General features: G+C 54.9%; 2 protein-coding genes across 2 annotated transcripts in view; both read left to right on the top strand.

Annotated features, from left to right (window-relative positions):
• The window catches only part of CEACAM16 (CEA cell adhesion molecule 16, tectorial membrane component), a 31,553-nt gene extending 23,534 nt beyond the window's left edge, over positions 1–8,019 (top strand). Inside the window, exon 9 of the mRNA XM_060083110.1 lies at positions 7,792–8,019. Within this exon, the coding sequence (XP_059939093.1) occupies positions 7,792–8,019 (228 nt within the window). The remainder of the gene's footprint in view (positions 1–7,791) is intronic.
• A 1,014-nt stretch (positions 8,020–9,033) lies between these two features.
• Positions 9,034–19,129, top strand: BCL3 (BCL3 transcription coactivator). Its single transcript, XM_060083643.1, has 9 exons — positions 9,034–9,483; positions 11,150–11,294; positions 16,076–16,184; positions 16,423–16,627; positions 16,735–16,823; positions 17,035–17,112; positions 17,724–17,891; positions 18,260–18,377; positions 18,515–19,129. The coding sequence occupies exons 1-9, from the start codon at positions 9,228–9,230 to the stop codon at positions 18,700–18,702; spliced, it is 1,356 nt and encodes a 451-aa protein (XP_059939626.1). The 5' UTR covers positions 9,034–9,227; the 3' UTR covers positions 18,703–19,129.
• The last annotated feature ends 6,227 nt before the right edge of the window (positions 19,130–25,356 follow it).

Below are 25,356 nucleotides of genomic sequence, written 5' to 3'. Positions count from 1 at the left end.
ACAAAGTATCTTGGATCCTTGGAGTCTCAGATTCATTCATGCAGTAACTATTTATTGAGCCTCTAGCCTGTGTGAGGTGACAAACACAGAAAAGAACAAAATGGATGAAATTCCTGCCTTAGGGGAAACCACACTTCCTGAGCGTTCACTATGCACTTTAATCCTGTCCCCAACCTTATGAGTTAAACACATGAGCAGGGCTTCCCTGGTGGCGCAGGGGTTGAGAGTCCGCCTGCCGATGCAGGGGACACGGGTTCGTGCTCCGGTCCGGGAAGATCCCACATGCCGCAGAGCAGCTGGGCCCGTGAGCCATGGCCGCTGAGCCTGCGCATCTGGAGCCTGTGCTCCGCAACGGGAGAGGCCACAACAGTGAGAGGCCCACATACCGCAAAAAAAAAAAAAGACATGAGCAATCCCCATTACTCAAAGGAGGAAACTGAGGCACAGGATTCTGGAATGCCTTGTTCCTAAAAGTCTGGGACTCTAGAATTCTTTGTCCCTAAGATTCTAAGGTCCCAGAGCTGTTGTTGTTTTTTTTAAATTGAAGAATAGTTGATTTCCAATGTTGTGTTAATTTCTGCTGTACAGCAAAGTGATTCAGTTATACATATATATATATTCTTTTCCAGATTCTTTTCCATATGGTTTATCTAAGGAGCTAGAGTTTTTTTGTCCTAAAGATTCTGTGTGCTTGGATTCAAGTGGACAGTGCACTCAACCTCATTAAGGAGCGAGGAATTGCAAATTATAACCACTATGAGATTCACACACAGGCACGAATATTGGGATGTCTTGTATTTTCAAAGTCTGGCCAGATCCAGTGCTGACAAGGATGTGGGGCAAGGAGAACTCACAGCAGACATTGGAGATGGGAGTGAAACTTCGTGCAAAACTGTCTGTCTGTATCTTCCACAGCTGGACACCTGCACACCCTATGCCCCAACAATTCCACTCTTGGATTCTGGGGGAAAATGCGTGTACTCATGGGTGCCAGGAGATGCACACAGCATTGTCAAAAGAGGCAGAATCTGGAGACCACTCATATACCCATCAACAGGAGAATGGATTCACAAACTGTGGTTTTCCATGCAAGAGAGTGATACACTGTCATGGAAATGAAGGCAATCCAACAGACGTAAGAATATGAGTGAACATCACAGACATAATAAGATTGAGTACAAGAAGCCAGATCTAAGGTTCAAAACTGTGGGGATGGGGGTAGGGGTGGGATAAATCAGGAGTTTGGGATTAACATAGACACACTCCTATATATAAAATAGATAACCAACAAGGACCTACTGTATAGCACAGGGAACTATACTCAATATTTTGTAATAACCAATAAGGGAAAAGAATTTGAAAAAGAATGTGTATATATATATATATATATATATATATATATATATATATATATATATATATATATATATCTGAATCACTTTGCTGTACACCTGATACTAACACAACATTGTAAATCAACTCTACTTCAATATAAAATAAAAAAATTTTTTAATTAAAAAATTTTAAATAATAAAAAAATAAATTAAAGAAAAAAATACAGCTGATGTTTGTAAATTGACCTAATATTCTAAGACTTGCTGAATTATTATGGTGGCTTTTCATAGATATGGGATTTTCTATGTACACAACCATGTCTTATGTGAATAAAGACAATTTCAGTCCTGCAAAATAAATAAATAAATGAATTCAAAACTGTAGTGGTCAGGCTTCCCTGGTGGCGCAGTGGTTGAGAGTCCGCCTGCCGGTGCAGGGGACGTGGGTTCGGGCCCCGGTCCGGGAAGATCTCACATACCGTGGAGCGGCTAGGCCCGTGAGCCATGGCTGCTGAGCCTGCGCGTCCGGAGCCTGTGCTCCACAATGGGAGAGGCCACAACAGTGAGAGGCCCGCGTACCGCAAAAACAAAAACAAAAACAAAAAAAACTGTAGTGGTCAAGTGTGTATTCGCAGGTAGTAAAAATAAAGCAGTAAAAGCATAAAAGAATGAGTCACCTTGGGCTTCCCCGGTGGCGCAGTGGTTAAGAATCCGCCTGCCAATGCAGGGGACACCGGTTTGAGCCCTGGTCCGGGAAGATATCACATGCCGCAGAGCAACAAAGCACGTGTGCCACAACTACTGAGCCTGCGAGCCACAACTACTGAAGTCCGTACACCTAGAGCCCCTGCTCCGCAACAAGAGAAGCCACCACAGTGAGAAACCCGCGCACCGCAATGAAGAGTAGCCCCTGCTCACCACAACTAGAGAAAACCTGAGAGCCTCAACAAAGACCCAACGCAGCCAAAAATAAATAAGTAAAATATTAAAAATCTAAAAAAAAAAAGAATGAGCTACCTTGAGAGGAGGGAGAAGCGAGAGAGTTCCGATTTGGAAGAGGCCTGAAGAGGCTTCTAAGGAACTGGCAGAACGATTTCTGAGCCTAACTGTTCACAAAATGGAACATTCTATGTCATGCAATTCTCCACATCATGGTTCATAATTTTAAAATATATATTCTTTTTCATCCCACGATTCCACACCTCTCTGTTCCTCAGATGACTTGGTTCTCCAGGGGGCAAAATTCCTGAGGCTGGAGCAGGAGGGTGCGGTGAGAAGCCACAGAAGAGAATTTGGGATGTGAAACACACGATACAATTTGATTTTCCCAGAAGTGAGCGAATGTCCTGTGCCCGTGTGACCACAGGAGACCAAAGTGACAAGTTCAGAGGTGGGTAATGTCCAAAGGAGATGCCACAAGCCAACCCTCACTCCCATCTCCCACGGAGCCTGACAGTAAGAGGTCCCGTGTACCCCAGCCGCCACCAGCCAGCCCAGAGCCAGGGCTCCAGGTGACCAGCCCCAGGCTTTCAGATGTAGAAACCGAGCCTGCCCAGGGTTGAGCAGCTGAGAGGCTTCAGTGCAGTGATTCGCTCGCTCCCAGCCTGCGACCTGATTCCACGGGGCAGGAGGGGTAGTGGAGACACGCCCGCCCGGTCCTCACTCTTGTGGGAAAGTGTTGCAGGGCAAGGGTGGCCCCGACTGGGACAGCAGTTGGGGCCAGGGAAGGTGAGTCCACCGGGGCCCCTGCTCAAATGAGGAAGGGCCTGGCGTGACCTGCTTTTCCAGGAGCCTGGGGAACTTTCGCATCTGTGTTTTTAAGCTGTGGTGGCTGCAGGGGAGGTTGTGGCCTCGGGCTGGGGAGGCACCGACTTCCAGGGAAAAGGCCAGCTTTTCAGGGAAGGTGCTGTCCCTTCCTCAGAGATGGGCTCTGTGCTCTGCCCTGGGAAGGTGGGCTTGGGAAGGAGGGGGTTCATCCGGGGAGGGTCATCCATCTCAGGGAGTGGTTAGGCTGATGGGGGACACAGGCACCGGCTTCCTCCTGGGTAATTCATAGCTTGCCCTTTAATACTGGGGATAAGACTTAATCTCACTAAGTGCTCCTAGTAAGGGTCAAGCTACACCACTCAGTGAGCTAGTCTGATGGAAGAGGCAGGACCCAGAGGGCCAGACCAGGCTCAGAGGGCAAAGCACTTGGCAAGGGCCACAGGGCTGGAAACTGGCAGAGTGGAAGGTAGACCCAGATTCGAGTCGTCTCACTCCTTACAAATGAGGATGATGGAGACAACAGTGCTGAAGGCGCTATCGCTAACTCACTGGATCCTCTCAGCCATCACGTTATCATCCCCATGACTCAGAGGGGGAAACTGAGGCCCAGAGAGATCAGACGCCACTCCAAAGCCACTCAGGCAGAGCTGATACTCACACTCAGGTTGTCTGACTCCAAAGCCCATTGTCGTGGATGGGGTCCCCCAGAAAGCAGACACTTACAATTAGGAAGGCAAAATGTTTATGAGAAAAGAGGGTGGGGGAAGCAGAACTGGGGAGGGGGACCATCAGGCCATGATGCCAGCCCCAGGGGGAGCCCCTGAAGCAAAGACTGCCCATGAGAGGAATCCCACAGTAGGTGGAAATGGCCAGAGCTTTCAACCCTGCCTGGCTGTGTCAATGGCCAGAGGCTGCCCAGGAGACCATGTCCCCAGTTGGCAAGCTGAGGCAGACCAAGCTGAAGGAGACAACTGTTAGCCATCTGCACACCTGGCAGCTGGACCACAAGTCCTTTCTTAAAAGAGGATCCAAGCAGCATGGCTCTGTGGCAGCCCTCCCATACCCTATATTAATAACAGCAATCATTTGAAAATAACAGCTTCCATTTACTGACAGCTTACTCCACGCCAGCCTGTGCCAACGTGTGCTAATTCATTTGACCCTCACAACAATCCTGTAAGACGTGCATTGGTTTTACCCCATTTTATAGATGAGTAAACTGAGGCTCAGGGAGGGTAAGTCACTTGCCGAGGGTCACACAGCTGCTAAGTGGCAGAGCTGGGGTTTGAACCCACACAATTAGAGTGAGCCCCATTTACAGATGAGGACACTGAGGCTCAGCATTATACCTCCTGACTGTCCACCATCAGCTCACTGGGACCCCTCTGCCCTACACCTGACCTTCCCAGAACACCACCCCCTCTACCCCCGCCCAAGGCAGATGCTGATATCCACAAACCTCTCCCACCACACCGCCCCTGTCTGATCAAGGCAGTGAATGCCGGGGAGGGTGTCCAGTCTCAAAGCCTGCCTGGAGAGGATGTTGCAATCCTCTGACTCAGCAGAGTGCGTGCAGACCCAGCAAGAGGGAGAAAGGGGAAGATTAAGTCTTGGCCCAAGTCCCAGATGGGCTGATCCTGCCTAGTGCCAGGGATTCCAGTAGCCGCCAAGGCCCCAGGGTGGGGAGGAACCAGGAGGTGCAGGGCATGCTCCAGGAAGCGGGCCTGCACTCACCCCTGGGGGTGGGGTGGAGCCTCGGAGAACAGAGCCGCCTGCCAACCCAGGGTGGACTTGCAGCCCAGAGCCCAGACGGGAGGCTGTGTGACCTTGGGTAAGTCCCTTCCCATCCTGCTCACCGTCTCTGTTTTCCTCTGTCTGCAAAATTCACTTGCTCTCCCCAAGCCTCTCTTAAAGCTAACTTGATTCCCTCCTGCTGCAATGTGACCTTCTCTCCGTCGGCTCAACCCTCCCTGGCCTGCAGAAGAGCACTGTAGGAAGAGTGTAGACCCTAGGGCACGTGACCTTGCCTCTCCTGTGCCTGAGTTTCCCCATCTCAATCATTTCTTCCCAGGAAGTGTCTAGAATTAGAGCCGAGAGGGAAGGCCTGCGGTCTCTGGGACCAATGACCACCCCTCCCAGGTAAGTGGTGTAGCAACCAGGATGCTGGGGTCACAGAGACCTGGCTTAAAAACATGACTTCCCCTGTCTCTCACATTTCCCTAGGCAGTGACTTCACTCCTTTGTGCCTGTTTCTTTCTCTGTAAAATGGGGATTTTCACTGACTTTTCCTCACAAGGTGTCAAGAGAATGAAGTGGGTCAATTCCTAGTGGGAGCTCAGCTAGACTGAACATGTCCATCTTGTCCCATCTCTGGGTGGAAAACGGTGACAAGAAAGACCTGGCCTGGTGGGTGAAGGCAGGCAACGTGGAGACGAGAACAGATATCATTCATTCATTCAGCCATTCATTCTGCACACCTGGTCTCAATCTGCTCAGCAGTCCTGGGAGGCAGAAGCTGTTATCATCCCCAACCATAACGTCATGACAAAGGCACAGAGAGGGAAAGCTACCTATCCAAGGTCACACAGCCAGCACATGGCAGAGCCAGGGCTCAAACCCATGTCTCTAAGCCCAGCATGTTGAATCCTAATTTCCTCAATGGAATGGGTCCTGCCGTTGACAATTTGGGTTAATTGATAATAATAATAATAATTGTTATTATTCCTATGCCAAGTTATAACAGGAAGAATGGTTATAACAGGAAGAATAACAATGGCCGCTACGTTGTATTGAGCACTTTATAACTCAGGACCTACAGAATGGAAGCGTATTTTCTTGATTTAGTCTGTTTTCTAAATGAGGAAGCTGAGACTCCGTAAGGTTAAATAACTGCTGCAAGTGACAAAGCTAATGAAAGCCCGAGACAGGACTTATACCCAGGCCTCAGTCAGAAGCAAAGAGGAGAAGGCCCAGGAATGAAGCCAATAGGAACTTAGGGTCTGACCAGCCCAATCTTCTCCTCTTAGGAGAAACTGAGCTCTCCCCACCCCGCCAACCCCACCAAGAGCAAGAAAGCAGTTCCAGGATCACAGCCTTCTAGCTAGGACTTCATTTCCCTCTTGGGACCTTGAACAGGTATAATCGTGGCCCTTCCTCCCCCGGGGACGTTTGGGGAAGGACAAGGGGAGAAGAAACAGTAGGAGGCAGGAGATCTGAACAGGTACAAAGGGTGGCCTGTGTGAGGGAAAGTGGTGAGACACCAGGCAGGACTTCCGGGCCTTCTCTGGGAAGTCTCTGGGACTCATCCAGGGGCCGCCCCTCCCGGTGGGGGACCTCCAGAGCTCAAGGCCCAGAGAGGGGAGACCCTGGCCCTTCCCACCGAGGGCGCAGGGGGCAAGGGGAGAAAGGAGGGGGGAGCCATCCTGGTTCCTCATCCTCCGTTCCCGACACTGGAGGGAGGCAGCTGTGGGAGCTGGGGCTTTCCTGAGCAGCAGAAGATTCTGGGAAATCAGAGACAGCTGCAGGGCGGGGCTGACTCCAGGCCTCCCCTCTCCTCCCTCCCCTCAGTCCCCGCCGGTTCCCCGAGCACGCTCTCCCCTCCGCCACCCTCAGACCCTCTGCAAACCTCCTCTTCCCTCGGATCTTTCATCCTCCAACCGCCCCCCACCCCCACTCTCTCCTCTTCCCTCGGAGCCACTGTCCTCACTTGGTCCTTCGCAGACCTTCCCCCTCTCCCTCAGACCCTCAGCTCCTCCCTCAGACTCTCTCCCCTCCCTTAGACAACCGACGTCTCTCTCAGACCTTTCTCCTTCAGATCCTCCTCCCTCAGACTCTTTTATCCCTCCTCCATCCTCAGACTCAGAACCCCCAGCGCCCTCTCTCTCAGCCCCTCCAAGCCCCTGTGGGCCGAGCGCAGACACCCCCTTGCCCTTATCTGGGCCCACAACCATTTCTCCACCGGCCGCAAGGGAGCCGGGGAGTGGGAGGGCCTGAGGCAGCCGTGCAGCGCTACTTCCTAGGGTCATCACCTGGACAAGCCCCGCTGCTCCGAGGCCCAGCTGCCCTCTGTACAGCAGGGTTGTGCTCTTCATCGCAGTCCTCCCCTGTGTTTGAGAGTCCCGGGAGGTGAGGGCTGGGTAGGCGGGGACCCCAGACTTTCCACCCTAATTCCCTCGCCTTTTCCCTTGTAGCCACAACTCTGCGGGCAGGGGGTGACATCAGCCCCATTTTCCAGAAGAACAAACTGAGTCTCAAGAGAAATGACCTGTCTAAGGTCCACTGTCAACAAGGGGTGGAAGTGGGACTTGAACCCAGGTCTTGGCCCCAGATGCTCTCCCATTACAGGCGGCCGAGGGGGGAGATCCAGAGAGGCAGAAAGGAGAGAAGGGGGAACAGGGTGAGGCTTGTGTCAGCCCACAGATGCTCCTCACATCCCGGTTAACGATCCACTGGGGTGGGGCCCCAGTCTTGGGCAAAGTCCCTTTCTGAGAACCGGGGGCCCACACCCATTTTCAGGGTCCCAGGAAGGGGAGACGAGGCGCAGCCACAGATCGGGAGACAAAAATATGGGACGGGGCTGGAGACAGAGAGAGGGAGGCCAGGGATGGAGATGGAGACACACAGAACCAGGAGACCCTGTGAGCCTCCTGGACAGACCCGGGGTGCAGCACCCATTCCCTCGCCCCCTTAGGTCCCCAAAGCCTTCCGCTCCGCCTCCGGTAACTCCGTGACCGGCACTCAACCCCAGCGACGGCCCCGCCTCCAGGGAAATCCGGGAAAGCCCCGCGCGACTGGGGCCCCTCCCCGGGGCGGGGAGAAGGACGGCCGGGGAGGGGACACGGGAGAAGCCCGCCTCTGCTCTTCCCTCCCCCCCTTACCCAACCCTGCCCAGCCGCCCGCAGCTCCTGCCTGCCTCTGAGTCATGCCCCCAACCAGCCTGGCCTGTTCCCCACCTACCAACCCCGCCCGGGATGGGAGCGGGACGTGGGGCAGAAGGAGAGCCAGGCGGTCCCCGCCTCCTGGGCCCGGGCTTTGGTCGCTGTGACCCTGGTCTTGCGGCCCTGCGGCTCTTGCTATGTCCCCGTCTCCCTCCTCCTTAGTCTCTCACGACCTCCATGCCCCTTTCGCCACGTCTCTTTCTTTCTCCGTGCATCGAGGATTCCCGGAGCACCCACCCTGTGCCCAGCGGCTCCGACTGGGTGCAGGGACCCCGCCGGGAAGAGACGCGTTCACTGCTTCCCTGCGCACTCCCCACCGAACACCACCCCCAGCGAAGTTCAGACCCAAAGCTGAGGAGGGACAGGGAGGACGCAGAGATGGGGGCAGGGCAGGCAGAGGGATAGTGCCTGGGCGCCTGCGGAGCGTAGTCCCTGCCCCGGGTGCGTCTTTTCGCTCCCACAAAGGAGGAAACGGCTCACAGAAGGGAAGTGCCTGGTCAAGGTCACCCAGCGAGGAAGTAGGAGTCGGGAATCGAACCCCCGAGTTAGCGACCCCAGGGCCTCAGGGAATTGCCTCCCTGGGGGAGAGGCTGAGAAGCAGGCAGCACTCGAGTGACAGAGAGATGGTGAGGGAAGCAAAGAGACGATAGAGACAGAGACACTGAGAACAGAGACACAGAGATAGAGAGACATCTATCCAGACCCGAAAGCCAGAGAGAGAGAGTTACAGACTGAGAGATACAGAGGCCTATAGCCAGAAAGACAAAAACGCGGAGACAGAGCCTGACGCCCGCAGCCGCAGGGGTGGGGACCCCGCAACCCGCGACCCCGCCTTCTTCCCACCCACCACCCGCCCCCCGCCCCCCGCCCCCCGCCAAGACCCGGCCGCTCCGGGAGCCGCGGGGCTGGGAGGGGGCGGGCGCGGGGCGCGGCGCGGGCGGGGCGCTCAGCAGGCTGCACCGCGGGACGGCGGGAGCGGCGGCGGGTCCAGGAAACCCCTGGGGCGGACGGGTGGCCCCGGGGGGGCCGGGGGCGGGGAGGCGGGCTGTCGGCACCGCCCGGGCCGACAAAAGTCCCTTCAGTTCAGCCGGCTGCAGGGGAAGTCCCGGCGCTCGGCGCAGCCACCCTCCCGTGCCGCCAACCCAGCCGCACTCCGGCCGCCCGCTCGGCCGCCGTCCCCGGCGGCCCCATGCCCCGATGCCCCGCGGGGACCATGGACGAGGGGCCCGTGGACCTGCGTACCCGGCCCAAGGCCGCCGGACCCCCAGGCGCCGCGCTGCCGCTCCGCAAGCGCCCTCTGCGCGCGCCCTCCCCGGAGCCCGCCGCCCCCCGCGGCGCTGCGGGCCCCGTCGTCCCCCCGGATCCCCTCCGCGGTGGCTCAGACACGCCAGCGGTGCCTGCGCCCCCCCACGGCCTGGCCCGGCCAGAAGCAATTTACTACCAGGGTGAGTGGCTTCCGCAGGTCATGGCCGGGTGGGGGCCAGGCAATAGGGGGCCTCGGGCAGCTGAGGGACAGAAGCCAAGGTCCCAAGGGCACAGATATGGGGTTCCTGGGGAGCTGGGCGCACAGCCTGAGGTCCCAGGGGTGCAGATATGGGCGCTTCAGGGAGCAGTGCCTTGGCACACAGATATCGGGGTTGTAGGAAGGCTGGGTGTCAGGGGGCCCTGAGGGATAGAGCCCAGGGTCCGAGTGCCACATATAGGGAGCTAGGAGACAGTGCCCAGCAGTACAGAAATGGGTTCTTAGGGAATCAAGCCCCAGGAACACAAAATTATAAACTCTTCAGAACCCAGATATCTAGGGTTATAAGGAATCAGCACTTGGACCCAAGAAACTGGGGTTCTTGGCATCCCGAACTATATGTGGGGTCAAAGGAAGTCAGGGGGACAGAGACTGGGGTTCTAAGGAAACAGATATTAAGGATCCCCAGATGTCAAAATCTCGGGAACCAAGATATCGGGAGATGACGGGAATTAGGAGAACAGCGTTGGAGTTCTGAGCACCCCAATATCTGGGATCACAAGGACCCAAGGAAACCGATCCAGATACCAGGGGTCCTTAAGGAGCCAGCAGGACAGAGATCTGGGGTTCTGAGCACCCAGTTCTGTGTGCTTGCAAGTGATCAGTGTCTTCACTGGGGTCACAAGGTCAGGTGGCCTTAGGGGGCTTGGGCTCAGTCTAAGAATTGGGGGCAGGACTGGGGAGTTCTGGGACTCAAGGGTTTAGAACCAGGAAGAAGGATTCAGGGGTCACCGGGCAGAAGGCCTCAGGGTGTCAAGGCCTGGTATTGGACATGCAAGGACCAGGAAACTTGGGGGTTCAGGAATGGGAGCCCCCAAGGACCAGGAGATGACAGAGAAGGCCAGAATCCATTTTCCCGATCCTGCCTCCGTCCCTGACCTCCAGGAGGGGGTGGCCCCTCCCACAGCTGTGCCCACCTCACGATCTCGGAGTGACCCTCAGAGCTGCAGAGACCCCATGCCTAGTGCCTCCAGACCTTTGCCTAGTTTCTGCACCTTCCACCCCCTCAGAGTACAGCTTCAAGCTGTGCATCAGGAGGCCTGTCACAGCCTTCTCCTTTTTCCCATTCCCCCGATGAGAACCCGGGCCTCAGTTTTCCCCATCTGTGTGATGGGTGGATATGGATTTGCCTGCTACCATGGTCCCTTCCAACAGTTTGATCTGAACATGTTTTTGGCAGCACTCCCTCTCCCCAAGCTCTGTACACATTCACCCCACACCCTACATCCAATGCTTCATCCATCCTTACTTCCCTCAGCCACAAATTCACTCAGCAAGCAGACCCTGAGGTCCCCCTGCTGAGTGATGATGGGGGTTCAGTCCTTAAGGGACTCTGCCTAGTGGGAGATGGGGCATCAGACACAAGTAAAGATGTGACAATGAGAGTGTCCAGGGCTGGGGTGGGAAGCTGCGGGAGCCCAGAGGAGGGATGCCGTAGAGGAGTTTGTCTTGCGCCTTGAGGACTCAGTAGGAGATGCAAAAGGGACCTGGGAAAAAGGGCAGGTGACACGCAGTAGCGAAGGCCGGGAGGTGGGGGGTGGGTTGAAGACCTGTGGGCTTGGTCTCACGCATGTGCTTTCTCTGCCCAGGACCTTTACTGTCCCTGTACTCCACCCCGACCCCCTTTCCTCTGCTGAACCTGCCTACACCCCTGTACCCCATGATGTGCTCCATGGAACACCCCCTGTCGGCTGACATCGCCATGGCCACCCATGCGGACGAGGACGGAGACACGTGAGTGACAGTCCCCCATTCATGGAGGGCAGTAGGGAGTGGGGAGACCACTCTTCCACCCACCTCACCCACCCACCACAGCACAGGGGCACTCAGCGTGGGCTTTCAAGTTACCTGCACCTGAGTTAGAACCCTGTCTCCACCGCTGTCTGTGCGACTCTGAGCAAGCCCCTTTCCCTCTCTGGGCCTCAGTTTCTTCTTCTGAAAAATTGGGCACCCTGAGAGCAGTTACCTCCCAGGATTGTTTTTGGAGCTGTGGGCTTCAAATGTTTTATCAAAATCCCCAAATGAGGAAGACATCTCACTGACCGATTTATTATATGAACTATACATGTTAATCTCCTAGCACTGAGCCTCGCAGATTGCCTGTTCAATATGTATTAATTACTGGTATTATTATCGTTATTGCTTTTTACTAAGCCCAGCACATACACACACATATAAACTTGAAATAAAAATTGCACAGAACAGGGCTTCCCTGGTGGCACAGTGGTTGAGAGTCCGCCTGCAGGGGACACGGGTTCGTGCCCCGGTCTGGGAAGATCCCACATGCTGCGGAGCGGCTGGGCCTATGAGCCATGGCCGCTGAGCCTGCGCGTCCGGAGCCTGTGTTCCGCAACGGGAGAGGCCACAACAGTGAGAGGCCCGCGTACCACAAAAAAAAAAAAAAAAAAAAAAAAAAAATTTCACAGAACAAAGCAACACTCACCCTTACGACTTGGGATCTACTTTGGGATTTTCTATTCCAGTCTTGTGTCATTGTTTCCTGGTCATAGCCCACTAAATTAATTTGACGAGCCCTTAAGTTGACTTCCCAAATCTCATGGTTTTATCATCTGCCGTTTGAGGGACATGCTTCTGAGCAGCATGAAGCTGCTGAGAAATCCTGCATGGGACGGCCTAGCACATAGTAAGCACTCGATATACTTGACCACCATGGTTATTGTTATTCTATCGACCTCGGTTTGAATCTCAGCTGGCCGCTTTCTCACCCCTCTCTACCTCAGTTTCCCCCTGTAAAAACAGGAAGCATAAGATGAGGGTCTCTGTGAGGCAGAAATGAAATGATTTCTATAAAGCGATTATCTGGGAATGGGTTTGGGGACTGGACACCACAGGTGGAGATGGGATGGACAAGCCTATTTCTACAAGGAAAGGGAGGGCCTCCACCACTGGCTCCTGGGTGACTTCACATCCTCGAGCCTCAGTTTCCCTATCTGGAAATCCGGGCTCATAATCACAATTAGGATTCAGTGCAGTGATGTACATACATACAGTGCATAGAAGGGGGGGTGGGGCACACAGTAGGTGCTCAGTACATGGGAGTGGCTTTTGGTTGGTTGAACAGAGCTCTCAGGGTTGTCGTGGACTTATCCTTGTGAACCCAAGCAGGAGAAAGTGCCTGAGATATACATATACAGGGCTTGCTAAAGCTAGTTCCTGCCCAGTCTGGGTACGATGTCTGGGGTCATCAGTGAAATAGATTTAATTTGTATCTGTCCCCAGGGGTGATTCGTTTGCAGCCTGTGAAAGCAGGGTGCACCAGAGGCGACCTGGCACACCAGTCTCCAGCCCCACGCCCCAGCCGCCCTCCCCGCCCTCCCCGCTCTCCCCGCTCTCCCCCAAAGCAAACACTTCTGCCTCAGCTGCCTGTTGGGGGAAATCCCTTCCCGCAGAACCTGACCGCAGCCCAGCTGCTCTGCCTCCCCCACGTCAGCACCCGTCACTCGCAGCCTCCCCCTCCTGGCGCTCCCTCTAACCTTAACCCCTTCCGCTGGGGCCGAGACTTTACCGGAATGGGCAGCAGGCGCAGGCCAGGCAGGGGCGGGGGAGGGGGGACACGCTAGGTCTGGGTCCCCAGAGCAGCGAAGCTATGGTTGGGAGGCTGGACTTCTAGGGATTCAGGGGAGTAAGATCTCAGGGCATTCGGACAACCTCCCCACCCCACCACCCCCACCACCCACCACCCCACCCCCACCCCCCCGCCACCAAGAAGTCAGGAGGCACTGGGGAGATGGAAGTCTGGGTCTCCATGAGAGGGGGGAACGCGTTCTGAGTCCCAGGGAGCAGAGGTTGGGGGACTGCATTCCGTGACCCCGGAGCGGGTAAGGAGCAGCGGGCAGGGTATCTTGGGGATCTAGAACTCGGAGGGAAGGGGAAAGTCCGTATCCGCAAAGCGTTAGGGCACCGTATTCCCGGGTCCCAAGAGATCTTGGGGATGGATGCCAAGATGTGGGGGTTAGGGAGCCAGCTGGAGTCGGAGCCCCGGAGGGTGGAGTTCCAGAGGGGTCCCCTGGCTGGAGAAGTTGGGGCCCTTACCCCCAGGGTAACTAGATCGTTTTGGATTAGGCTCCCCTCTCCGCCCTATTCGAGGATGGAAATTGGGGTGTCCGGGTGGCCGGGGTAGATCCCCGACGGGACAGGCTTCCCTCCCCCGGGAGCAGGAAGCCGAGCCCCGCCCAGCAGACCTGTTACTGGAAGTCCGAGGGCTGGGCCGCCCCTCCCGTCCCCACTTCCTCCAGCCCCGCCCCACCCCCTGCGGCCCGCGCGTTTATGGGAACTCAGGCCTGGACGGTTTCTCTGAAATAATTTTCTCCCTCTGCCCTCACTTAACCCCTCCCGCCCCGAAGGGGGCCCAGGCCGGGCGTCCTGGGAGATGCAGGGAGGGGAGGGATCCCTTCCCAAGGGGGCCCTGGCCCAGGTCCGACCCCTCCCCCAAGATTTCTGTTTAAATTTGGCTTTCTCGGCTCAGGATCCAGGTTCAGCGTTACACCTGCATAATCTCCTACTGGGAGATGGGCGTTCTTGTAAGCTATACTTTATGGAGGAGAAACCCGAGGCCGTAAAGGGCCACCTAGCCGCACAGCTAGAGAGACTTGTAACGCAATTTGCAACCCTGGCCCACTCAGCCCCGGCAAAGCCCCCAGGGCTGCAGGATTTCTCTGCCTCCAGTACCTAGGGAGCTGGATTCTGCATGCAGATTCCACAGTTGGGAGAACCGCTGTTCACCCCTCTTAGCCACGCTCTGGTTTGTCAGCAAGCAGTGGTGGGTGAGAAAGAAGTTGCTCTAGAAAATGGCCTTTAAAGAAAGGTTGTAGGGACTGTGTACCTCCAGTCAGCCTTGTGCCCTCAGCGCTAATGTCCCCCACCCCATACAGTCGTCCCAGATTGCTCTCCGCTCTAAATGGCTTTTCCAGGTTGGGGGCCCTGGGAAGGGGCAGGACGTTTATTGAAAAGTGTTATCCAGATCAATGCCTACAGAGATGGAGGAAGCAGGACTGGGCACAGGGAGAATTTGAGCTGCTACGTAGTTTCATCAGGGCCTCAGTTATCCCACAGGGAATATTGCAGCTGGAGTGGCCTTCAGAGTTGGGGCCAGAAGCCCAGGCCTTCGACGCCCACACGGACCAGTCACTGGATGCCATTGGGTGGCATCTACCCACCTCACCCCCATGACCTGGGCAAGCAGCTCTTTTCAGCGGAGGGTAATTCCCAGAGAGAGCTGAGAGCTGACAACCTTCCCAGAAGCTGAGGGAATGAGTCCTTCAGTCCAGAAGCGGGGGGACCTGGATTGCGCAGTCCAGCTTCCCAAACAGTGACTAGTTTGTCCCACCTCCCTTCTGGGCAAAACTTCCTCCACATACATACTCTTGGGATGGAGGCTGACCGTGATCTCCAGTCACCAATGATGGAGACCTTGATGGTATCAAGTTCATCCCCACCCATTCCACAGATGAGAAAACTGTGGCCTTGAGTGGGCTGGGAATATGGTTACCAGCTTCAAGGACGGCCAGGGATCGTTGAGAGGGACTCCTCTATTCAGAGCGTGTTTATGGAGCACCTGCTCAGCACCAGCCACTGTCCTAGGCACTGGGCAGTGATGGAAGCGCACCAAACGCTCTACCCTGGTGGAGTTGACATTCTATCTGGGGAGATTCAGACAGGAAACAAGTAAAGTGTACCACATCAGGTGATGAACTGGAGGAAAATAAAGCCGAGGGTGGGGGAGGGAGCCGCTGCTGTACCATTTTAGCAGAGGCCCAAATGAGGGGAGCTAGCTCTGCAGGTATGGGGGGAAGACTCTTTCCAGCAGAGAGAACAGCCAGTGCAAAGGCCTAGGAGGCAAGCATGCTTGGTATGTTTGAGGAACACCAAGGAGACTAGTGGCCAGAGTGGGCTGAGAAGAGTGGACAGAGATGATATCAAAAGGAATTGAGGGGCTTCCCTGGTGGCGCAGTGGTTGAGAGTCCGCCTGCCGATGCAGGGGACACGGGTTCGTGCCCCGGTCCGGGAAGATCCCACATGCCGCGGAGCAGCTGGGCCCGTGAGCCATGGCCGCTGAGCCTGCGTGTCCGGAGCCTGTGCTCCGCAACGGGAGAGGCCACAACAGTGAGAGGCATGTGTACTGCAAAAAAAAAAAAAAAAAAGGAATTGAAGAGCAGGAGGCAAGATCACACAGGGCCTGTGGGCCACGGTGAGGACTTTACTCTGAGGATTCTGTGCAGAAAAGGGGCATGACCTGACTTAGGTTCTAAAAGGGTCCCTCTAGCTGCTATGTGAGGGACAGACAGTAGAGCAGGATGGAAGCAGGGAGGCCAGCGAGGAGGGGACAGTCCAGGAGGGGAGATGGTGGTGCCTGACAGGATGGAGTGGGGGTGGGGAGCAGTGGTTGGATTCTAGAGACACTTCTAAAGTATCCTGCACATTTTGGAGTTAGCACTGCTAAGAGTATGGGGGTTAGAGGTGACCAGCCTCTAATGCCTGTGATCCTCCACCCCCAGGCCACTCCATATTGCGGTGGTGCAGGGCAATCTGCCAGCTGTGCATCGGCTAGTCAACCTCTTCCAGCATGGCGGCCGGGAGCTGGATATCTACAACAACCTCCGGCAGGTGAGGCTGGGGGCCTGGGGGCCTGGATCTAATGGAACAGGGGTCTGGGAACCCGGACTCCTGTTTCCTACGGGAAGAAGAGCTGGGGGCCCTGACTCTTGAATCTGAGGGAGGAGGTGCTCCAGATTTCTGGTTCCTGCCTAAGACTACAGCTGGGGGTCAGGACTTGGGAATTCTGAGGAAGGCAGGACTGGGACGCAGGGCAGGGAACGGGTCCCTCACAGTCTCTGTTCCCCAGACACCGCTACACCTGGCTGTGATCACCACTTTGCCGTCTGTGGTCCGGCTCCTGGTGATGGCCGGTGCCAGCCCCATGGCACTGGACCGCCACGGCCAGACGGCAGCCCACCTAGCTTGCGAGCACCGCAGCCCGGCCTGCCTGCGGGCCCTGCTGGACAGCGCGGCCGGGGGCACCATGGACCTGGAGGCCCGCAATTACGACGGTGAGCATCTACCCGGGCGCGGGGTGGGGCTGTCCTGCAGGACCTGGAGTCCTTCTGAGGCTGCAAAGCCCCAGGCCCAGGTTTAACTGAGTCTCCCTCTCCTTCAGGGCTCACCGCCCTGCACGTGGCCGTGAACACCGAGTGCCAAGAAGCGGTGCTGCTCTTGCTGGAGCACGGCGCGGACATCGACGCGGTGGTGAGCGCGATTGGGCCGGGGGAGGGGCCAAGAGGAGCAGAGAGGGGCGGGGCCAACGGGGCGAGGCTTGGGTGGGAGAGATCCCGAATGGGTGGGGTGGGGCTTGAAGAATCTAAGGGGATTGAGATGCTGGACCAAGCGGTTAGGATGCGGGCCGCCGGCTGTTTGGGCAGTGCTAGGAGACGCTTAAAACCTTCCCTCCCTGCCACAGGACATTAAGAGTGGCCGCTCCCCACTCATCCACGCCGTGGAAAACAACAGCCTTAGCATGGTGCAGCTGCTGCTACAGGTGGGTAAGGCCCCTGCTCGTGGCCTCTCGCCCACCCTTTCCTCAGACACCAACCGGCTGTCGCCCCATCCCCGCTACCGACGCCGCCTTCCAGTTCTGGCTCTTGCTCTTGCTGCGCTTCCAGCCCCGACCTTTCCTTCTAGGCCTCGTTCTGTCAACCCTAGGACTTTACCCCTCCAGGCTACGAACTAGTCCCGGGTCTTCTCCCATCCCTCCTCCGGCCCCAAAAGGTCCCAGGCCCCAACCACCTAGAGTCTTGCTGACCCTGCCTTCCGGCTTTGGCCCTGTCCCCGCGCTGTCCTTCCGCCCCGACTCCGTCCAGGATCAGGCCCAGACTCTGGACCCTTCCCTTCTCTGGCTCCGCCCCTGCTTTGGCCGGGGCTGCCGAGTCCAGCTCCGGTTGATTCGGCGCCGCCCCTCCAATCCCGCTCTGTCCCGCCTTTGTTTCCAACTTCTACCCTTCTATCACCCAACCCCGATCTGGCCCCGCCCCAGGTTGTGATTCCCACCCTCACGCCCGGCCCCGCCCCTCGCTGTGGCCCCGCCCCTGGGTTCCGCCCCCCTCCACCGGGACCTGGCGGTGGTCCTGACCCGCGCCTCCCCGCCCGCAGCACGGTGCCAACGTGAACGCGCAAATGTACTCGGGCAGCTCGGCGCTGCACTCGGCGTCAGGCCGCGGGCTCCTCCCGCTCGTGCGCACGCTGGTCCGCAGCGGCGCAGACAGCGGCCTCAAGAACTGCCACAACGACACGCCGCTCATGGTGGCCCGCAGCCGCCGGGTGAGTGAGTGTGCGCGCTGGTGGCGGCGGGGGTTACAGGGGTTGCAGGGGTGTCTGCCCGAGCGCCGGTCCGCGCGGATGTGACAGGTGAGTGGGCACGTGCGTGCAGGGGATGCGGCGGTGGGCGTGTGCGCGTCTGTGCCAGGGCGCGGAGGCGAGCCGGTGAGCCTGAGGGCGTGGGTGTGAGTTCTAGACAAAGGAGTGACTGAGGCACAAAGAAAGGAAGTGACTTGTCCCCCTGCACGTACTGAGAAAGAGGCGGTGCTCCCTGAGCTAGGAGACCCCGTGAGCTAGGAGAGATGGAGAGAGGCATGGCTGTGTGGGCAGGGGTGGCCTGGTGATGACACCACCCCCCCATCCCCCGACAGGTCATCGACATCCTGAGAGGGAAGGCCACACGGGCTGCTCCTGCATGCCAGCCAGAACCCTCCCCTGACCGGAGTGCCACCACCTCCCCTGAGAGCAGCAGCCGCCTCAGCTCCAATGGTGAGAAACCGGCTTCCAACTTCCAGCAGCCCAGCTCCGCCCTCCCTCAGAGCCCAGGAGTGGGGGTCCCCAGCCCCCTTCTCCCTGGATCCAGCCTCTCGCTGCCCTCACCCCTCCTCTCTCTTCTCTTCCCACAGGTCTTCTGTCAGCATCACCACCCTCCTCGCCCTCCCAGTCTCCCCCCAAGGACCCCCCTGGATTCCCCATGGTTCCCCCCAGTTTTTTCCTTCCTGCCTCATCTCCACCGACCTTCCTGCCCTATGCCGGGGTCCTCCGAGCCCCTGGCCGGCCGGTGCCCCCCTCCCCAGCTCCAGGAGGTAGCTGAGAGGGATGGGGGGGCAGATCTCGGACTCATGAGGAGGGACCTCGCTGCCCTACGGGGTCTCAGCCCTCCCGGAAACTGTGAAGATCTCTCTCTGCCCCCCCCAATCTTCTGGACCAGGATTTGCACAGAGGCACATATATTTACCTGTAACCGCCCCCCTCTTCTCAGCATGGATATTCCCCCAACTCGTCCCCACCCCCAGCCCGGGACTCTTACCCTATTATTCTCAGGCACCAGTCTCCCATCTGGAACTTCACCCAATCGTTCATTTCCTTCTCCTCTCCCAGAGCTGGTGGAACCAAGGAACAGCCCTCCCCTCTGGCCTTGACCCAGTTCAGTAAGGGGGGAGAGATGGGCTGTAGCCAGGCACTGATATCAATGTAAATTATTAGGCTTTTTGGTTGGATTTCTTTTGTAATAAACTATTTTTGTACCATATCCGTGGCTTTGCTAGGCCTCTTTCATGAGGAGGTCTGGAGGAAGTGTGTTTGTGTGTGTGCCCACCTGGGTGCTGTATCCAGCTGATTCCATGTGAGTCTCAGACTGACAGTGACATGTGTGGGTGACTCTAGGACTTACGGTGTGTTGTAAATGTTCTGTCATTGTGTCACTGTGCCTTTGTTTCTGGGGACGACGTGAAGTGTGACATCTTTCCAGAGGACCCTGTTGGATTCCATAGTGCATGTGTGTGTATGTATGCTTCTGAAGGATTCTGCGGTTTGTGGGTCCCTGTGGAACCACAGCTGACTGTTGCGTACCTGTGGTAAACTGTTGATGCCAGTTGCCTCTGGGTCTCCGTGCGTGTAGCATTTGTGAGTGTTCCTAACATTGCGACCTGCGGTCATCGTGTGATTGTTTCTATGTGACTGCCTTGCTTGGTGTGTCACATTTTATTCAGTGGCTCCAGGGCCCCCCTGACATACATATATATTTTTGACTGTCTGGACGAGTCTCTTACGTATCAGGGTTTGCATGCATTTCCTGTTACCACGGTAAAAAAGCACCACAAATTCAGCAGCTTAAAACAACACAGATTCATCCTCTTATAGTTCTGGAGGTCAAAAGTCCAAAATCAACCTGACTGGACCAAAGTCAAAGTGTCAGCAGAGCTGGTTCCTTCCGGAAGCTCTAGAGGAGAATATGGTCCCTTGCACTATCCAGTTCCCAGAGGCCGCCTGCATTCCTTGGCTCATGGCCCCTTCCTTGTATCACAGCACCTTCTTGCTTCTATCTGTACATCTACTCTGATCTCCTGTTTCCCTCTTAGGAGAACCCTGTGATTCCCCCAGGTCCCCCCAGATAATCCAGGATAATCTCCCCATCTCAAGACCCTTAACTTCCTCACACCTGCCAAATCCCTTTTGCCATATGAAGTAACATTCACAGAGTTCCAGGGGTTAGGATGTAAATATCATCAGAGTCTATTCGATCAGAGAAGCAACATCACTAGGCAGTGGGTATATGGATAAGTGATTTGTTACAGGGATTCCCCCGTTGGGAAGGGAAGATGGATGTACAATGGGGTGGGGGGGGCAAGGACAAGCTGGAACTCCTAAGAAAGGGCTGGACCCCATGTCAGCCCCCAGTGCCTCCAGCCTTGGAGAAAGGGGTGTCCTTTGGGAGAAGCTGGCAACCTTGGTCCCATTCTATTGGTCTTCTTGAGTGGCCACGTGTTTGTGTTTCTGAGTGATGCTGAGTGTGGGTTTTTCAGTCTGGCGGGCCCTCCTTGGGCCTCTGGGTCTTTGTATGTCTTGGTGATTGTGAACATTTCTGCTGCGATGACTCCACAACATGCTGTATCTGTGGGGCCCACTGCCTTAACGTCTTCCTAGGAGACACCGTTGGGTCTAGGCTAGGGGTGTGTGTGTGTGTACACACATGCACACACATCCATGCACACGCACTTCTGGGGCAGCTCTGACTGGGTAGCCCATGTTCACATGGCCCTCCTGACTTAGGTGGCCGTTCGTCTTTTTGTGTGTGTTTGTGACCATGTGCCAGTGCTTTTCATGCTGCCTCTGGGCTATGGTGTCCCTAGAGCTGCCTGATTTGGAAGACGTATTGGTTTCCTAGGGCTGCTGTAACAAATGGCCATAAACTGGATGGCTTAGGGGCTTCCCTGGTGGCGCAGTGGTTGAGAGTCCGCCTGCCGATGCAGGGGACACGGGTTCGTGCCCCGGTCCGGGAAGATCCCACGTGCCGCGGAGCGGCTGGGCCCGTGAGCCATGGCCGCTGAGCCTGTGCGTCCGGAGCCTGTGCTCTGCAACGGGAGAGGCCACAACAGTGAGAGGCCCGCGTACCGCAAAAAAAAAAACAAAAAACAAAAACAAACCCTAGATGGCTTTCAATGAACCTATTCTCTCCCAGCTCTGGAGGCCAGAAGTTCAGAATCCAGGTGTCAGCAGGACCACACTCCCTCCAAAGGCTCTAGGGGAGGATCCTTCCCTGCCTCTTCCAGCTCCTGGTGGCTGCTGGCATTCCTTGGCTTGTGGCTGCATCTCTCCAGTCTCTGCCTCCATCTTCACATGGCTTCCTCTGCTGTGTGTCTGTGCCTTCTCCTCCTGCTCTTATAAGGACAACTGTCATTAGGTTTAGCCCTAAACCCACCCAGGTAATCCAGGATGATCTCACCTTGAGATCCTAACCTTAAGTGCATCTGCAAAGACCCTTTTTCCAAATAAGGTCACATTTAAAGGTTCTGGGGGGTTAGGATGGGGATATATCTTTGTGGGAGGCCACCGCTCAACCCACTACAGAGGGTGACTGTTGGGCCCTGCAAGCAGCTGTGTGGGAGAACGTCCCACGTGATAATCCCACCACACGAGCAAGGTCATGTGCAATGACTGTCTCTCCAGCAGACCGTGAGCCCTGGGAGGACAGTTTCCTCCAGCTGCCCTACCCACAGCAGCCAGCACACTGCCTGGCACGGAGCAGACCCCTGAGAAGTGATGGTAGAATGAGTGAGCCTCACCCATTACCCATTGCATTATGGTGTCCGCGATTCTTTGTGGCTGTGTCTGGTCCCCTGTCACACTGTGTGACCAATTTGGGAGCAAATATTAGCAGCCATGTATTGACCATGATGGCACCCATATTCCAGATGAGAAAACTGAGACTCAGAGAGAGCAAGTTGCCCGTCCAAGGCCAGGTCTCCTGCCTCCTAAACCCACGCTCATAGTCGCTGGGCCCTCTTGACTCACAGGAAGTTTGTTTGTGGTTGTGCCTATTATTCTGTGTGTGCACACGCGTGTGTGTGTGGAAAGGGTGCAAGATAACAGGTGGTGTATCGTTGAGAGCACAGGCCCCGGAGTTAGAACTGAGTTCGAGTCCAGCCCTTCCATTCCCTAGCCATGTGACCTTGATCAGGTGACTTCAGGCCCCGAGCCTCCATTTCCGCATCTGTAAAATGGGAATAATGCCCACGTCTGAGGGCTGATGGGTTGATGAGGATTTGATGAGAGTGTAGGTGCCAGCCCCATCACCAGCCTGCAGTGTGTGTCAAGATCTCCTTGTATCTGTGGGTCCAGACTGTAAGTGATGTGCCTCTTTGTGTGTGAGAAATTATCCCCGGGTTCAAAAGACGAACCCGGCCCTGACCTTGGTAACTTACTTCTCTAAAACAAAGGATCTGGCTTCTCCACACATGGAAACCCCCTCTCAGCTTCCTGACCTTGGGACTGGGCACGTGTCCTTCCACACCCAGCCCCCTTCCCCTGAAGAAGGACTCCAAGGAGAGGGGAGAAGGGCTATATAGAGGGTCTCCAGTCCCCCCCTAGCCTTCCCAGAATTAAACACCCCCCTTAACCACCACCACCAAGAACTGTTCTCATCTGTGAAAGTCCTTGCATTCTAGAGCCAGAAGTCATACTTACAATGCATTTCTCCGGGGGCCCAGCCCCTGTTGCAAAGTTTCACTTGTTATCACCACCCTGAGTAAACCCAGATGCTCAGTCAGAGAATATCTTTTCCAAGCGCTTGCGTGAAATCTGCCAAATCTTAAATGTGGGTGCTGTCCCCCCAAAATGCTTTTAAAAGCATAAGAACTAAACAGAACACATCTGCTGGTTCGGTGTGTGAGCAGACCCTCAAGTCAGCCACACCTCCATTTTACAGAAAGGGAAACTGAGGCCCAGAAAGGGGAGGAGACACTGACCTGGTGAGTCGGTGAGTCCGGGATTCCACAATTCACCTTCACCAAGCGAAGGAATTCATCACCAAGAATGGGACTACCAACATCGTGTACCTTCTGATACCATGCACTGAGAAGGACACAGCATCTCTTTTATAATATTCCTGCCACCAGAAGGAAATGTCAGACAAACCCAAATCTAGACATCTTACCAAAGAGCTAAGAAGTGGCCTGTGATTTATCGAAAACGTCAACTTCATGAAACACAAAGATAGGCTGAGCGGTTGTACCAGACTGAAGGACAATATAAAGACATCAAGACTAAATGCAGGACTTCCCTGGTGGCGCAATGGCTAAGAATCTGCCTGCCAGTGCAGGGAACACGGGTTCAAGCCCTGGTCCGGGAAGATACCACATGCCACGGAGCAACTAAGCCCGTGTGCCACAACTACTGAGCCCACGTTCTAGAGCCCAAGAGCCACAACTGCTGAAGCCCACGCGCCTAGAGCCCATGCTCTGCAACAAGAGAAGCTACCACAAAGAGAAGCCTGCGGTCAGCAACAAAAACCCAACGTAGCCAAAAATAAATAAACTAAATTAAAAAAAAAAAAAAAAACCTAAATGCAACACATGATCTCAGATTGGATCCTGGACTGGAAAAAATGGTTTGCTATGAAGGATAATTTGGGGACAACTGGCGATTTGAATATAGGCTGCAGTGTTACATGCTAGTATTGTATCACTGTTAACTGTCCTGCTTTTGATAACCATACTGTGACTGTGTAAGAGAATGTTCTTAGATGTGGAGATACACATCGGAGTGTTTAGGAGCAAAGAGGTAAAATGGCTGAAACTTACTGTCAAATGGTTCGAGGGAGGGGGAGAGCAAATAATAAAGCAAATTGACAAATTGCTAACAATTGATGAGTCTGGGTAAAGGGTATACCAGAAAGCTTTGTCCTATTCTTGCAACTTTTCTATAAGTTTAAAATGATTTCAAAAAAGAAAAGAACGCTTGCAAATTAAAAGTCGTGGTTTTAAGGCTCTGTGTTTCTAAGAGGATTTAAGTCTGTGCACGCATCTGTGCTCAGAGCTTGGGGAGTTGCGAGTGTGAATTTGCTGCTTCAGACTCTGCTTTGGAGTGTGACATGGGCTTTAGGGTGTGTTAAGGTCTCGGGGTGTGGCCAGGGTCTTGGGGGTGTGGGCAAAGTTTCAGAGGCGTGGCCTGGATGAAGGGCAGGCCATATCCTGGGGTGTGGTCAGAACCTTGGGGCGTGGCCAGATTCTCGGAGGTGTGGCCAGGGTCTGCGGGCAGGGCCTGAGAAACTCAGTTCCCAAGGGAGGAGGTAAATCTGTGCTTAGTGCGCCCTCTTGTGGCTACCCTGGGGTCCGGCCTCCACTTTTTAAAAACAGTTTTATTAAATATAATGTATATAGCCTACAATTCAACTATTTAAAGTGTACAATTCAGTGGTTTTAGTGAATTCAGAGAGTTGTGAAATCATCACCACAATCAATTTTAAAACATTTCTTCATCCCCAAAAGAACCCCCCTGCCCATTAGTAGTCACTCCCTATTTCCCCCTGACCCCCTTCCTTCAGCCCTAGGCAACCCCTAATATTCTTTCTGTCTCTATAGATTTGCCTATGCTGGACATTTTATATAAATTGAGTCGTACAATATGTGGTCTTTTGTGACTGGCTTCTTTTACTTTAGCATAATGCTTTTGAGGTTCATCCACGCTGTAGCCTGTATCAATATTTCACTCCTTTTAATGGCCAAATAGTATTCCATTATATGGGAATACGGCGTTTAATTTACCCATTTATCCATTGTCATTTAAGCTGTTTCCACAAATCTTTGTGTGGATATATGTTTTTAGTTCTCTCTGATATATATACATAGGCATGGAATTCCAGGATCATACAATGACTCTATGTTTAACATTTTGAGGAACTGCCAAACCGTTTTCCAAAGCAGCTGCACCATTTTACATCCCCACCAGCACTGCCTGAGGGTTCCAGTTTCTCCACAGCCTCTCCAATACTTATTATTGTCTGTCTTTTTGATTATAGCCTTCCTGGCAGGTGTGAAGTGGGATGTCCTTGTGGTTTGGATTTTCATTTCCCTAAATGATAATGATTTTTCAGTATCTTTTCTTATCATCCACTGATTTTTTAAAATAAATTTATTTATTTTATTTACTTATTTTTGGCTGTGTTGGGTCTTCGTTGCTGCGGGCGGGCTTTCTCTAGTTGCAGTGAGCGCGGGCTACTCTTCTTTGCGGTGTGAGGGCTTCTCATTGCGGTGGCTTCTCTTCTTGCAGAGCATGGGCTCTGGAGCGCAGGCTCAGTAGTTGTGGAGCACGGGCTTAGTTGCTCCGCGGCATGTGGGATCTTCCCGGACCAGGGCTCGAACCCATGTCCCCTGCATTGGCAGGTGGATTCTTAACCACTGCGCCTCCAGGGAAGCCCTCATCCACTGCTTTTGTATCCACTTTGCAACTATATGAACTCTTAACCAAT

Source organism: Mesoplodon densirostris, chromosome 19 (genome assembly GCF_025265405.1).
Source record: "Mesoplodon densirostris isolate mMesDen1 chromosome 19, mMesDen1 primary haplotype, whole genome shotgun sequence".
In the NCBI taxonomy this organism is placed as follows: domain Eukaryota; kingdom Metazoa; phylum Chordata; class Mammalia; order Artiodactyla; family Ziphiidae; genus Mesoplodon; species Mesoplodon densirostris.
The sequence above is the reverse complement of the archived record's forward strand: the minus strand, read 5'-3'. Positions and strand labels throughout refer to the sequence as shown.